Raw genomic sequence first — 15804 nt, forward strand, 5'->3', positions numbered from 1 at the left:
AGCGAGACAGTGCGCTGGGCGGAGTGAAGGAAGCAGGGTTGATAAAAAACATGTTTAAAAAAAAAACATGAAGTTTTTTTGTTTAAAACATGTTTTTAATGTTTTATACATATTTGAATATTTATATTTTTTATACATATGTTTTATACATATTTTAAATAGCTTTTATACATGTTTTAAACAGAAAAAAAATCATGTTTAAAACAAAAAAACATCTTTTAAACATATATTTATTATATTTGATTATAATGCATTTTTACTTTCAAGTATTTTGAAACATATACTTTCAAGTATATTTCTGAGGTATATTTTAGCATTACATCTACTTCCTCATTTTTCTTAAATTTGAGTGTATTATCACATAAATCAATATGTATATTTGAATGTATTGTTTGCTATTTATCATTTTATTTGACTGTATATATTTTAAGTTGCAAATTTAAACAATGCATAGCATTTTGTTAATGTGGTCCTTTATGGGTATTGATTACTCACGACTTTTTTTTTGAGATTTTTATTTCAAAATAATTATTCCTTGAACTAATTGTAGTTCTAATATTAATCTATAATTAACATTACTAGATTTTACTAGATAGATTTTTATAGGCTGCTGAGCTGCTTATATACAGAGTGTTTGGAAAATAATGATAAATAAAAAATCGCATAGGAGCAGAATGGACTAAATTGAGAAGAAAAGTACTCTATCATTTTGCAATTTTCAATAATTAACAAGATTAATTGCTGAAAATTGCCGAAAATATTAATTTTTTATTCGAATATTATCAACTTTACAAAAAAACTGTAAGAGAGACAACAATTATTAATTTTCTTCTCAAGAGCTCTAAGAATTTTTTTAGAATTTTTTCAAAATTTTTTAATACCGTATTTTCTTATATTGGTAAAAATGAGAAAATGTAGTACTAAAAAATTCTGAAAAAATTCGTAGAGTTCTATGAGAAGAAAATAAATAAATAAAATTTTTCTTTTCAATTTAGTTCTATCTCTATCCCAAAGATTTATCATTATTTTCTAAATACCCTGTATACATAAAGTTATATGTATATACATGTGTATGTATATACATGCATATATTCTGCAATACTCTCTCTGTTTTATTAATTTTATAACCAAACCATTGTTTTCTAAACAAACTTTTTAAGATTATTTTTATGGAAGATTACATTATCATCCATGTTTCTCTTCGAATCATCGTTATGCAACGTTGCCACATTTTTATTAATAGTGTCCTAAGTAATAAATATTTCGAGCCCAGAATTGATTTAACAACATTTTAATGAATATAATTGTCAAGTTTTAAACTTAAGTTTAAACTTCAAGTTTAAACTTAAATATTCATTATTAATCAAGTAAACCAAGTTATCGGGTAAAATAAACTTATCACCTTCTTCCCTATTAAATAATATTAAAAACACAAAAAAATAACGTTTAAAAAAAATGTTTTAAACATTTGTTTAAAAAAAAGATTTTAAACAAAACAATCTTGGAGGAAAGCCAGCGCGCAGTCGAAGATCAGTGTGCTCAGCGATTCGCGCGTATTTGATTTCATGCGTTAAAATTTGCTAAATTTACATTTTCTCAGTGAAACCTGATTTTTTTAAATCTGGGGTAGCTCGATGAGAAACAAATAGTTTAACCAAATGTTTCGCAAAATAATTGTAACCATGAAATTTTTAATTTTTTGTTTCTTGAATTTTTTCTTTTTATTTTTTCGATTTATTACTAAAAAATCACGTTTGAATATGGAATGCATGTCATGAACAAATTTAGTCACATTATATATTTTTTTAATATCCTGTAAAAAGTGTCCAATTGGACAATTAAATGTACGGAATTATCAGTACAAAATTGTTTTTGTGAATTTGATATTGCAGATGCAAATATGACATATGTAAACAAATAATAAATAATTTACCAAATGTTAGTGTAACTGTGGAATATAGTCGCAAAACATATTTTTCATGTAACACTAACGTTTACTTTTATATTTGCGAAAGTTAGTGTTATATTTTTAATAGTTACGCTAACATTTGGTAAATTACTTACTAATTATTTGTTTATATATTTGCACCTATTTATTAATTAACAACAATTACAATTAAATTCGCAAAAACAATTTTGTACTGATAATTCCGTACATTTAATTGTCCAATTGAACTTTTTACAGCATATTACATAAAGAAACATAGTTAATGTGATTTAAATTTGTTAATCAAACATGCGTTCTGTACTTAAACGTGATTTTTTTAGTAATAAACCGAAAAAATAAAAATTCAAGAAAGAAAAAATTTTCTGAACTAAAAATTTCATGGTTACAAATCGAGATTTTTTTAAATACGGCAAATTCAATTCTTCCTTAATAAATTGGTGCCAGATAGAACTCTTAATTTTAAAAACTAGAGTCACAGTGATTAAAAAAAAAAATTGTTATCTCAGCTCTTAATAATCGGAGGGTAATCTTTTTTTTTAAATTCATAGCAAAATGTCAGATTTCGAATTCACACGACTATTTGATATTGTGATGCATATTAACGAAATTATTTCCATTTTTTTATACGGAAGAAGATATCCACTTTTTAAAGATGTTTTATAATAATTTAACTGCAAAAAATCATTTTGTTATTAAGTGCACGCGAAATGCAATTCTTGAAGAAGAAAAATCACCCCTGTAAATTGTTGTGCGACTGCTTAAAATTGAAGAAATTAAGTTTTTCGCAGACAGGTTTTTTGTAAAAACTAATGAATATGTCAGACTTCAGATTTGTTCGTCATTACGAGAGCTACATTTTACGAAAATTTCAAAGCTTTGCGTTAAAATCTTAATGAACAAAGAGCGAATGAAAAAAAGGACTTTTTCAAAAGTTTTTTATTTTCTACTAAATTGATAGATCGATTTTAATGTTCCATTTTGTAGTTATTTCGAATATATCTACATTTTTTTATACCGATTTTTTTCTCAAATATACGCATAAATATTCTTTTCTGGCCTTTCGAGACTTTCGTGAAGAGAAATGCTGGTTTATAATTTTTTTCCGATAAAATTCTACTTCTACTGAACTATTCTTGCTACTTGAATTTATGAAGGAGAAGTATACCATATAACGCGCATGAAAAATTGTAAACAATTAAATATCTCGTTAACTGCGTTTTAACATGATTCATACTATTCTGGATTAATGGGAGAGATACACTATTATTACATTTTATTAAAACTTATGTGTTATTTATGATGCCCCCTGCTCCTTATCGATGTCTAGGACTGCCGAGTGGCCAAGATTGCCGAGAAAGCGTTTTCGGTCGCTTGAAACAAATGATTAGTGAGGAGGAGCTCGCTGTCTCATTCGCTCTCGGTGCACCGCAGGCGAGCACATGGACATGAGTTCATGCTTGTATGTAGCTATCGGTTTCGCCGCCGTCTGATTCTGTGTTGCCGTCAACGCAGAGTTCTTGGCTGAATAATCAGGAGCTAATTTTTTATTTAAAATAGAAATCGCCTTTGAAAATTTATCTAAAATAAAAGACAAGTTATTTTTCTATTTTAAATGAATAAATGCATTTTCGGGTCCTATTTCTTATTTGATATTTTAAATAAGTTCTTGAAACCTATTTTATATTTTTTATTTCAAATAAGTCGTATCAGTTACTTTACCGACTTCTACGACTTTTTTATATTAAATAATATTTTTAAATAAAATTTTTATTTTAAATAATTCTGATCTTATTTTATATTTTTTATTTTAAATAAGTCAAATTAGTTATTTTATCAAGTCCTGTTATTTTATCTTTGTGTTTAACATTAGATAATAAGATAATACACTCGGGTTTACATTACACAGCTCTAATAACTATTCAGATAAAGAAAACTCGTTTCCTTAACCTGAATAATCGCTTTATAAAGCAGACGGTCCCAGTTTTTTATTTTCTACTACATTCTCTCATTTCTGAATGGAAACGTATCGAATGAGTATATTTTTATCAAGTTTTATGATGACATTCATATTTTATATTCCAAAACGTTCTCTCCGAGGAAAATTTTTCTTGGAAATACTGTAATATATGTTACATGTCTTATATATTTCGAGTAAAATTTTCCTCGGAAGGGAATATAACTGTTTTAGAATATAACTTAAGTATATATATCCTTATTATACTTACATCCTATTCTATGTTTAAATCTTTGCATAAGAGCGATGTCGCTAAAAGTTGGATTAATCCAACTTTTCAACAATGTCGCTAGCGACAAGAAAGTGTTGAAATTGAGGAAGAATTCAATCACGTGACTATTTATCGCTGCGACAAGCGACACTATGAAATTGTACCTATTAAATGCTGCCCTTTAAATGGAGACTCATCTGTATCTCTGGGATTATTGCGTTTTTGTCAGATGTACTTGTTGCCCCGTCTTGTTTGTCTTCGCTTGGTCGCAGATATGTCTGCCTCTCGTCGCGGTATCCTTTGTGTTGCCCTCTCTAATGTTTGCTGGCTTTTGCTGCACTTCGCCTTCATATAAGATCTTATAGTCCTGCAATTGAACGTGTTGGTGATCAGGGAGACGGGTCTTCGCGATACTGATGACTCTGTCATTTAATTTCCATAATAATGCTTGCGTTCGTTTTAATAAATTCTCTGGCTCCCGCGGCGGTGTCGCGATCTAAATTGACAATTTTTATCTCTTTCTCCCTGATCGATCTTGGCGTTCCTTCAGTGAGCGCGCTCGTTGATATCGTGGCCTTTAATTAAATTATCGTAAAGTGGCAATTTTCTGCGTCTATCGCCTCCCTCGGTCTCCGCTGGCCGATTTCATTGAGTCGTTTTTGTTCGGTGTTGCCTAGAGATCCTAAAAAGAGAGAGACTCTTCAACTCGTCACGTGACTATGGCTGGGATCTGGATCGCACATCTGTGCTCCATGACATGTACCATAACCTGACAGAATACGTTATGTATGTTGAAGCAGCTTGTGTTGCCTGTTGTTCTGATTATTTTTGGTAAGTTAATTTATCATCTATGTAAAATTGTGAGAAAAAGCAATGTATATATATTGTTACGAATAAGTTTTAAATTAATAAACGCCTCATAGTTAAAAATAAGTAGTATGGAAGTTAGAGATATCTGTTTCATTAATAATGTGATTCTCTTGTCATTATACCAGGTGTATAAGCTTAAATCCGTTGTTTGTTCATAGGTGGCATTTGTGAGCGTACAAAGCTACCCTGGGCACACAACACACTTTTTTTTATGTGTTTGATATCTGTCAACATTAACCAGTGCATATCAGCAATTTCATATAACAATATATATTTTTTCTTTCGTAATCATATCTAGTTTTTTGCTAAAAAGCACATGCGGGAAGTTTTGCTTTTCTGTTTCAATTTGAAGAAATCGGCTACACCGAATCGCATCGAATGCTTGTGGAGGCCTATGGCGACAATGCTTTATCGAAAACAACGTGCAGAGATTGATTTCGCCGGTTCAATGACGACAATTTTGACCTGAGTGACAAGAAACGTGAAAATCGGAAGGTTGAGGACTGTTAATTGCAGGCTCTTTTGGACGAGGACGATACCCAATCGCAAAAAATGCTTGCCGAGCAATTGGGTATTTCTCAAGCAGCCATTTCCATGCGGCTACATGCCATAGGGAAGGTTCAAAAGATCGGAAAATGGGTGCCGCAAGAACTGAACGATAGGCAGAGCGACGCCAAAACACATGCCAAATTCTGCTTGTCAGACAAAAAAAAAAGTTCCTGCATCGGATTGTGACAGGCGATGAAAAGTGGATCTATTTTCAGAATCCTAAATGCAAGAAATCTTGAGTTGATCCCGCCTAACCATCAACATCTTCCTCAAGACCATCGCTTCGGACGGAAGACGATGCGTGCGTTTGGTGGGATCAGGAGGGTGTCATCTACTACGAGCTGTTAAAACCTGGTGAAACTGTTAATGCTCATCGCTATCACCAACAACTGATCAAATTGCATCATGTTCTGCGTGAAAAAAGCCGCATTATCGAAAAAGACAAGACAAGATGATTTTCCTTCATGACAACGCACCATCGCATACGTCAACAATGGTCCAAAACTACTTGGAGACACTCAACTGGAGTGGAAGTGCATCCCGCTTACTCACCAGACCTGGTGCACCTTCTGATTATTATATTCTGATTATTATACCTGTTTTCATCGAAAGGGCCACGCGCTCGCTGAGCGGCACTTCGATTCTTACGAAGACGTCCGAAAATAGTTTGATGAGTGGTTTGCCTCGAAAGATGAGGAATTTTTTTGGCGTGGTACAAATTGCCCAAAAGATGGGAAAAATGTATAGTTAGCGAGGGCAAGTACTTTGAATAAATTTGTTTTTGCTTCCTAGGAAAAAAAAATGTGTTTTTCTGAAAAAACAGCGGATTTAAGCTTATACACCTGGTAAATTTGGATTTTTATATATTTTATTATTATATATTTTATATATTATATTTTGGATTTATATATGTTTTGGAGATGCCACATACATGTTGTGCAGCGAGATGTTCAATAAATCCAGTGATGGATATACATTAGTCAGGGACTAATCCCAAAGAAAATCAATATCGGAAAACATGGATACATACTGCTTGAAGAGAATATATCAAGATCCTTGGATAAGTGAGATTATGTGAAGTGAGTGTTCATTGTAAGAATACTATGCAGAACCGAATAAAAATAGTTTAAAAAGTGCTTCTCCATTTAATGTTTTCCTCATTTCAGGTTCACTTTCAGCCATCGGATATATTGGTGATAAGTTGCCGAAAAAAAGTGCGATGCCATCACGTTTTTTGCATTCCTCTGAGAATTTTTGTAAATCGCAAGCAAGAAAGCGGAAGAAAGACAAAGTTCATGTGCGTAATGTTAAAATAAGAAGAATATCTGATAGTCATATTTGTCAAGCAGTTGACATACAGCAGTGACCTTTTTTATGTTTCAGTAAAAAATGTAGCTTGTCCAGTAACCAATCATATCATGAAATGTGTTGCAAAGTTATCTAAGAAGCAATTGCATAAATAATCTATTCAATTGTCCATTTACTACACTTCCATTATCAATTAATGTTATCAATGAAAGTTAGAAAATTAAAGAAAGAGGTTCCATAAAGAAAAATTGTCAAATCCTGAAAACATCTGCTTGCCTTCAGAGATTTACTGTATAAGTCCTAAAAAAATTGTGCGGAAACTGACAAAGGAAAATAAATTATTAAGGAATGTTAAAAACGTTATGGAATTATTATAATTTTGCAAAATAAGTTTAAATTTTAATTAAAGTAAATTCTTTTCTAATACATTTTAAAAATATTTCAAATTGTATATTTTATATAATAGATATTAATTAATAGCAAATTCGATTGAAATGCATTCAAAGCACTTTAAACTGTTGTACACTTATTATGTAAAGATGTGTATTGAATATAAATATAATAAAAAAACGGATTAATCTGCGAAATACATCTTAATATGCTGATTTGATAAAGTATTTTGTTTAATATAATGTTTGTATTTCATTTTTTTATTTGGATTAGATCAATGTACGATGATTTTAATACATCTGTGCGCACTAGTACGTCCAATCAAATTCGCTATGTTTTTAAGCATAAATTATTTCAAAAGATCAAATAAATAAATAAATAATGAATTTTTTATAAATAACATAATAAAATTTAATTTAAAGGACTAATTTGGAGTCAGCACGGGCTAGAAGAAATGTCCAAGTATTAAATTCTAAATTACAGTTTAATATAATCTAGAAGTAGTACAATATTCGACGTTTCGACTATTTAGCCATCCTCAGCAATACAAAAATCTTTTAATATTTCATGTCGTCAATTGTCTACAGTATCATCGCTTAGTGAATCTCTCGATTCAGGCGATCCAGTTTGAAACTATTGCATGGGAGCTTGATAGTATTTTTCTTTATATGCGACCTTAGATGTGGACGAAATGGTCTCCTATTTTTTTCTCATCTCTCATAGTGATTTTTGACTTATTTCATTATGCGGGCATTTTGCCCGTTCGTCCATGACTGAACTCAGCCATCAGGAAACTTATAGCACTAAAGCATTGCACTTTTCATAAATTTAGATGCATATGATCAGTTGAGGATTGACATTATTACAAGAGTCTACGTAAAGATATTACCTGTGCCATCCTGAGAAGAGGTCATTCCTCTCCTCCTCCCTCTCCTCTAGTTCCTCTCGTTAATCCTGGTGTAACCTAACTGCGCTTGGAGGAACTAGATCTTTCTCTACTACTCCCTGTTTATCTTCAAGACGCATCTCTTATAAATAACCACTTTATCGACTCTCTTCCTATCTCTTCCTGCTTTGACAATGTCATTGATTATCTTCTTTCTTCCTTTTATGATATTCCTGAGATGTTCAATTTCATTCTAATCAATTCCAGTCAATTATACAGTATTTTTAAGCGCATATGCCTTACTTCTGCTGGATCATTTGATCTCTCTGGTCATATGATCTTCCTGATTGTCTTGCTCCACATGTTAAATTTTTCCCTAATTAATGATGTTTTTCCCTCTTCCTAGAAATGATCGATCGTTATTCTCATTCCCAAAAATCGTGATCTTTCCTTTCCCTCCTCTCTTCATCCTATTTCTCTTTCTCCCTTTCTATCAAAGTTATTGGAACATGCTTTCAGCAATTAAATGCGTTTGTTAGCAATGCCGAGATTATGCCTTTGTGTCAGTCGGGCTTTCGTAGATCGCATAGTATCACAACAGAGCTATTTCTTCTTTCAAATTTTGTATTTAAAAATTTTGACCTGGGATATCTCACATCCATCGTCGCTTTCGACTTCACTAAGGCTTTCGAGACAGTTAATCACGACCTCCTCCTTGCTAAATTCCGCATGTGATTTATCTTAATCGGCTCTATTTCTTACAGATCATTCCCAGCATGTTCTTATATATAAGTCTTATATGTCCTTATCTCTCCTTTTCTTCTTCTTGCTTCGTTTCTCTGGAGTCCTCAAGGATCTGTCCTTGTTTTTTAATATCTTTATCGTGGATCTATCCTCTATTCCTCCACACTTCTCATGTATGCTGATGATGTAATTCTCATCAAATCCTTTTATGCATCAGGTGTTGCTGGTAGTAAGTTAGTAATGATCTAAGTGCTGTCTCCGCATTCTTCTGCTAATACCTTGATCTGAATCTTTCTTACTCGTTGCTGGCTCTTCTACATTGCTATTCCGTGCTCAATCCTTTAATATCTATATAACTTCCGTCCAATTTCCTGCTTTTCCTTTATTAAAATCCTTGGCGTTCACCTGAACTCATCGTGATCGTTCAAGTTGCATATGATTGCAGAACTTAAATGCAGAACTTATGCTCGTCTTCGACTTCTTTATTCTTTTCGCCACATTCTCTCTACTTCGCAAAAACTTCATGTCTCTCAATTGCTGGTTATCTCCTTATTTGACTATGTCAAATGGTACACATCCCTGCCATTAATCAGCAATTGCTTAATCAGCGTATCCAAAATTCCTGTCTTCGTTTTTCATACTGTTCATAAATTTAATCATATTACTCCTTTGTATCATAAGCTCTGGATGGCTCAAAATACATTTCTTGCTTTGCTACATCCTATATATTACTTGAATGTGTTATGTATACTCAAATCATACTTTTATACACTCATATCGACTTCTCAAGTCATTTCTGTTGTGAGCTTCAGAATCACAATTTGAATCTCTCATGATACTTTTATAAATTATTCAAATACAGAAAAGTACTTTTTGTCTGGTATATACGTGCATTCATTTATATATATATATATATATATATATATATGTGTGTGTGTGTGTGTGTGTGTGTGTAAAGAAAGTATCTATATTATAGAAAACTGTAATTTACAATTTTTTTTGGATTTTCATACCGGAACTTTTCCGAAAGTATTTGCATTTTTTCTTTTATTCTGGAGAAGGATTTTTTTTATTTTGTGCAAGAAAAATGATATTATTTGAGAAATAATACTCCGTTGGTACAATAATTCCAGCATCCATGGCAATTTTATGATTAAATTCTGAATATTAATAATTTGAATGTCTATACCCATGATGGAAGAGATAACATGATGTGCTTAATTTGCAAGCATCTTTCTCTAAATCTCCGCCGTCTCTGTCTATGAATATCGCGCCAGGGAAAAAGCTAACTGTGAAACGCTAAACATGAGACGATTCATAGTCCGTTTTTATTTTAAAATTGCTTAAATAATATTACAGTTCTTGGATTGACTTATGACATCTTAAGACTGACTGTACTTAAGACAGTCTTAAATGTAAGAATTGACTATATGAATACCTGCTTCGCGTCGTGAAATTGATACTAATCTTTGTTTAATACAGTTTATGTTTCTCTTTCTATAAAAAGAGGATACACTTTATGTTTCTTTCTCTATAGAACATCTGATATTCATAATTGATTCTTACATTTCAAATTATCTTAAATATAATCTTAAGATGTCATAAGTCAATCCGAGGACTGCATTTATTAGCATCTTAAGACATTATTTAAGTTTTAAAATAAAAATGTACTATGAATCCCCATATGTTTCATAGTTAATAACGTTTTCTTCTGATGCGACATTCATAGATAGTTTCCTAGTTTGTGCCGAGGATTTAAGCCCTATCGTTCGACTGTAACAGGGGAATACTCGACTTGATTCTTACATTCTGATCCGGATTAAACTCAGTGGAAACTAGGCCAGAGATTTAGAGAGGCGAAGATTTATAGAGAGATGCTTGCAAACTAAACACATCATGTTATTCCTTCCACCATGATGTATATCTATAGCTTGGATTATGTTGCACATATTGTTAAGTTTTTTCTTGTAATGTAACGTAAATGTTAATGAATAAAATTTATTTACACTTTAGTATATACAAACCAAGAAGGGGATTTGGTTTATAGAAATACTTAACTCATACTTACATTCTTCTTCCGCCTTTATCTTATAACTATAAATCTAAACTATTACTATACATATATTTTTCTTTTACCTATACATAATCTCTATATTATAATCTCTCATAATCTATATATTAACCCTATCACAGTCTATTATTAGGTGTACAACTTTGCTTCCGCCATTTTCCTATAGATGGCTTTAGCGGTAAGTGGTGGTCGAAATAAATAGATCATAGACGTCATACAATAAACTTGGGCATCTGTCAACATAACCCCATAGAAACATTAGTCGATTTGTGTCTGCATCATAAAGTTATTCTCGATTGAAAATGTCAGTTTACGAGCCAAATTCTCGTCATTTGCGGGAGGTTTTAATTTTTTGCTTCAATATGAAAAAATCTGCGGCTGAGGCTCATCGAATGCTCTCAAATACTTATGGTGAGGCCGCTATTAGTGAAAGAACGTGTCGTGAGTGGTTTCAACGCTTCAAGAACGGTGATTTTGACGTCCAAGGTCATGCTCTGTATTTGATGGGACCAGCTCGGCGTAGTGTATGAACTGTTAAAACCGACTGAAACAATCACAGGCGATCGGTATCGAACGCAATTGATGCGTTTGAGCCGAGCATTGAAAGACAAACGGCCGCAATACAACGAGAGACACGATAAAGTGATTTTGCAGCATGACAATGCTCGATCCCATGTTGCGAAAGTAGTCAAGACATACTTGGAAACGTTGAAATGGGAAGTCGCCCTATCCGCCGTATTCTCCAGATGTTGCTCCCTCTGACTATCACTTATTTCGATCAATGGCACACGGCCTGGCTGACCAGCAGTCTTATGAAGTCCTTCCAGTCTTATGAAGAAGTAAAAAATTGGATCGGTTCGTGGATAGCCTCAAAAGATGACCAGTTTTTTCGACGCGGGATTCGTACACTACCCGAAAGATGGGAGAAAGTAGTGGCCAGCGATGGACAATACTTTGAATCATAAATGTATAACCAGTTTTTTACAATAAAGCTTCGAATTTCGGAAAAAAAACGAAAGCAAAGTTGTACATCTAATATTAGTGTCCATATTCCATTTCTTATTTCCCTTTATCTCTACTTAGCATTTTTTTATTCTTACTTTTTATTCTTACTTTTTTATTCTTACCGCCCTATCTTCCCTGATATTCTTTAACTGCACGTTCCATCTACATCCTATCCTTTTTATTTTCTATTGATCTCATTTCAATTCGTTTTCTTAACTTAATAGATAATAAATTATAAATTATCTACTAACTATAAGATACTACGCTATAATCTTATTTGATTCTTACAGCTTTATTGTCTTACAAAATACTTACTCCTTGTTTTTACATTATCTTTATCTTTACAATAGCCTATATTCTTTCTTTTCTTTTCTTTTTATTATTTCTTTTTATTATTTCTCTATCCTTCCATAGTTTTATTAGTGTTTTTCCTTTAAGTTCATTCAAATCTTTTCCGCATAAATTCCTTACGATCTCGTCCTTATCCTTTCTAACTCTTCAAAACTACCTCTTGTCTCCTCGAATTCGTTAATATAATGCTCGAGACCATTCCATATTCTCCATCCTCAGATAATTTGATACCCTATTCTGCATATTTATCTCTTTATATCTTTTATTATATCTTTATCTATTTATTTTTTCCTTTTTCCATTGCTTCTGTAAATCCTTTTCCCTTTTTGTTAAATCTTTTTCAAAACTTTCAGTTGTTTATTACTTCTCTAGATTTAATTCTCCATCCGTTCCTATTATAATAATAACCCTCTCTCTCCATATTTTATTATATATTATGTCATTCTAATCATAGCTTTGTTTTTCCTCCCAGCACTCTCTGATCAAATTATCTGTGTTTCTAGATTTAATCTTTTCCCCGTATTTTCTTGTCCTCAAATCCCATCCTACTTTGAGCTTATCCATTACCAACTCCCTCATAATTACATACTTTGGAGTGCAGAAATCTAATTTGTAAATCCACCTGACGTAGTTTAATATTATCTTTTCTAGTTCTTTTTCTTCCCAGCCTCATAATTTCATTCCATATTCCATAATACTTTATACCAAATATTTGAATAACATCTATCTTCTACTAAAGTCATTTCTGCATAGCTTTTTCCCTAAGTCCCATACTTTTCTTGCTATCATCTTTTTTTTTCTACTTATTTCTTTAATATATTTTATAATCTCCCTTCCTAAATTAAAACCCAAATATTTGAACACACATTTTCCTATATCTTCTCCAGTTCCTTATTCCCCCATTTCCATTTCTCTTTCCTTTTTTTCCCCTTTCCTCCAGACACTATTATTTTCGCCTTTTCTGTGCATAGCTTTAGTTTCCTACTCTCCAAAAATTTTTTTGGAGTGCTCATATGTAACGTCTCCCTATTATAAGCTACTAAAACTAGTCATTCACATATGACCATATCCTATCCTTACCTAGTCTAATTCCTCCTATTCTTCTTTTCTCTAATTCATTATCTATCCGCAATATATAAATTGAACTCATTACACCTTGCTTTACTCCTTTCATTGTTCTGAATTATTGTGTGTATCCTTGCTTCAAGCTTTATCCTCATCTCCATTTCCTCATACATCTTCTCTATATTCCTTACTAAATATTCATTTATACTCTTGCCTCTAAGAATTTCCCAAAGTCTGTTCCTATTCATCTTATCAAAGAGAACTTTTAGATCCATAACATCATATTTTTTTTTCTTCTTTCTTCCTGATTTCTTTCCCTCTGTATCATACATCAGTATGAAAATATTATTCGTTGTTGATCTTCTTCTTTTAAATCTAGTTTGACTTTCCGGAATCATATCTTTGGTTTCCATCTCCTTTTCTAGTCTATACCTTATTACTTCTGCATATATTTTATACATTATAATGAAATATTTCTAGTAGTAATTTGTTATTTTTTCCTCGTCTTCTCTTTTTTATAGAGGGACAAGTATACTTTCCTTCCAGTCTTGCGGCATTTTGCCTGTACTCTACATTTTTTGTAGTAGCCACTAGCCTCTTCTGTAAATCCTCACCTGCATATATCCAGGCTTTCATAGGCACTATCTATTCTTGCTGCTTTTTTCTTCTTCATTTTGTATAACGCTCTACCAATCTCTTCAGCCTTCAGTCCTTCTTCTTCACTTTCTTCTTTATTTATATTTACTTCTTTTTTCTCTAGCTTAAAGAGCTGACCGATGTTCTGCTGTATTTTATTTTCCACTTCAGTGCCGTCCAATAGCTCCTTAAAATATTTCCTCCATTTTTCATCCTTTATATTATTCCCTTTCTAAATCTTCTTACCTCTCTTCCTATTAATGTACTTCCATACATTTGCTTCCCTCTTTAACTTTTTCAATTCTTCCTCCTCTTTTTTCCTTTTTTTTTGTTTCTTCTCCAATAATTCTCTGAATTTTTTCCTCTTCTCCAAATATTTCTTTCTCGTCTCTTTTCCATTTTTCCATTTTCTACATATTCTCTTTATCTCTCTCTTCTTTCTGGATCAGCTAACATCCTACCAATCCTTGTATCCTATGCATCTTTTCTTCTTTTTGACTTTCTTCTTCACAACATTATTAAACACAATCTGTTTTAATTTCTTCCACATTTTATTTAATTCTTTCCAGTTTCTACCTCTTTCTCATTATTTCTCTTGCCTTTATCCATATCTTCCTCGTCATTTATTACCTTTGTGTTTTTATTGTAGCATTCTATGTATCTTTATTCCATATGGTAATTCTTCTTTCTTGCTGACTTTGTCCTCTTCGTTCCGGTCCTCTTCCGTGTCACTTTCTTCCAATATAACAGTTCCTTCCTTTAATGTTAGGCTCAGTGGCATGTGTCCGAGTCCACTCTCGCGTCGAATCTAAATTCTATCGCAAATATTATCGTTAATCATTGCATAATTTATTACCGAGCTATCTCTTGCTCTTACGTATATTCCCCCTCCCAATCACTTCTTGAATTTCCGTTCAGAATGTGCCAGTTATACTCCGTTATCATTTCTACAAAATTTATCTTCATTTCCTATTATCTTATTCTTGCTATATCTATCCTTTTTATCATCCTTTAAATCTTTTCCTGCTAATTCCCCAATTCTATTAAAATCACCTCCTATAGTTATAGTATACATTTTTTCCTTCCGTATATTCCTCCTTAATTTTTTCCATCTTTATATCCAAATTTTTACCTCCTTGTTCTCCTTATACTGAGACTATATCTATTTTTTCTTCACCCCTTCCTCGTTAACTCTGGTACGATTATTCCTTCCCCTTCTTTGCTAATTAACTTGTCTTCCTTATTCTCCCATTTTTTTCTTTCCAAATATAAAACCACCATTTATTCTGCCTCTCTTTCTTTCCTTCCTAGCATAACTGCAATCACATACATGTGTCTTAGGTAGCCTATTCTTCATTGCATCCCCGCTTGTTTAATTCCACTGTCTTGTTTTTCCTTTCTATCCTTAATTTCTGTCTCTTTCTTTTTCTAATTATCTTACCTCTTTTTAAACTAATTCTTTCTTCTTGGTTTATGGTTAAAATTTTGCTTTTGATTTTGATTTCTTGTCCTTATCCCCCTTGCTTTTCTCCTTTCACCTTCCTCTATTTAATCGCTTTCCTTATCTACCTTATTCTTTCTCTTTTTTTCATCTTCCCTCTCAATTACATTCAATGCCTTCCATCTATTCTTACATTATCTAATCCAATCTCTATATCTTTTCTTTCCCCTTTCTGCTCCTTAACCCTTTGTTAATCCTCTCCTGAATTTTCCTTTCCTCCCAGCTCAAAATCATTTTCAATAAAAATCTTACCTC

General features: G+C 32.2%; 1 protein-coding gene across 1 annotated transcript; it reads right to left on the reverse strand.

The window, feature by feature from the left end:
• Positions 1–13392: 13392 nt before the first annotated feature.
• Positions 13393–14829, reverse strand: LOC108695185. The gene is made up of 5 exons (XM_018204955.1): positions 14746–14829; positions 14625–14678; positions 14027–14235; positions 13513–13838; positions 13393–13469 (listed from the first exon to the last, which is right to left on the reverse strand). The coding sequence occupies exons 1-5, from the start codon at positions 14827–14829 to the stop codon at positions 13393–13395; spliced, it is 750 nt and encodes a 249-aa protein (XP_018060444.1).
• Between the last annotated feature and the right edge of the window lie 975 nt (positions 14830–15804).

Source organism: Atta colombica, unplaced genomic scaffold (genome assembly GCF_001594045.1).
Source record: "Atta colombica isolate Treedump-2 unplaced genomic scaffold, Acol1.0 scaffold10, whole genome shotgun sequence".
NCBI lineage: Eukaryota > Metazoa > Arthropoda > Insecta > Hymenoptera > Formicidae > Atta > Atta colombica.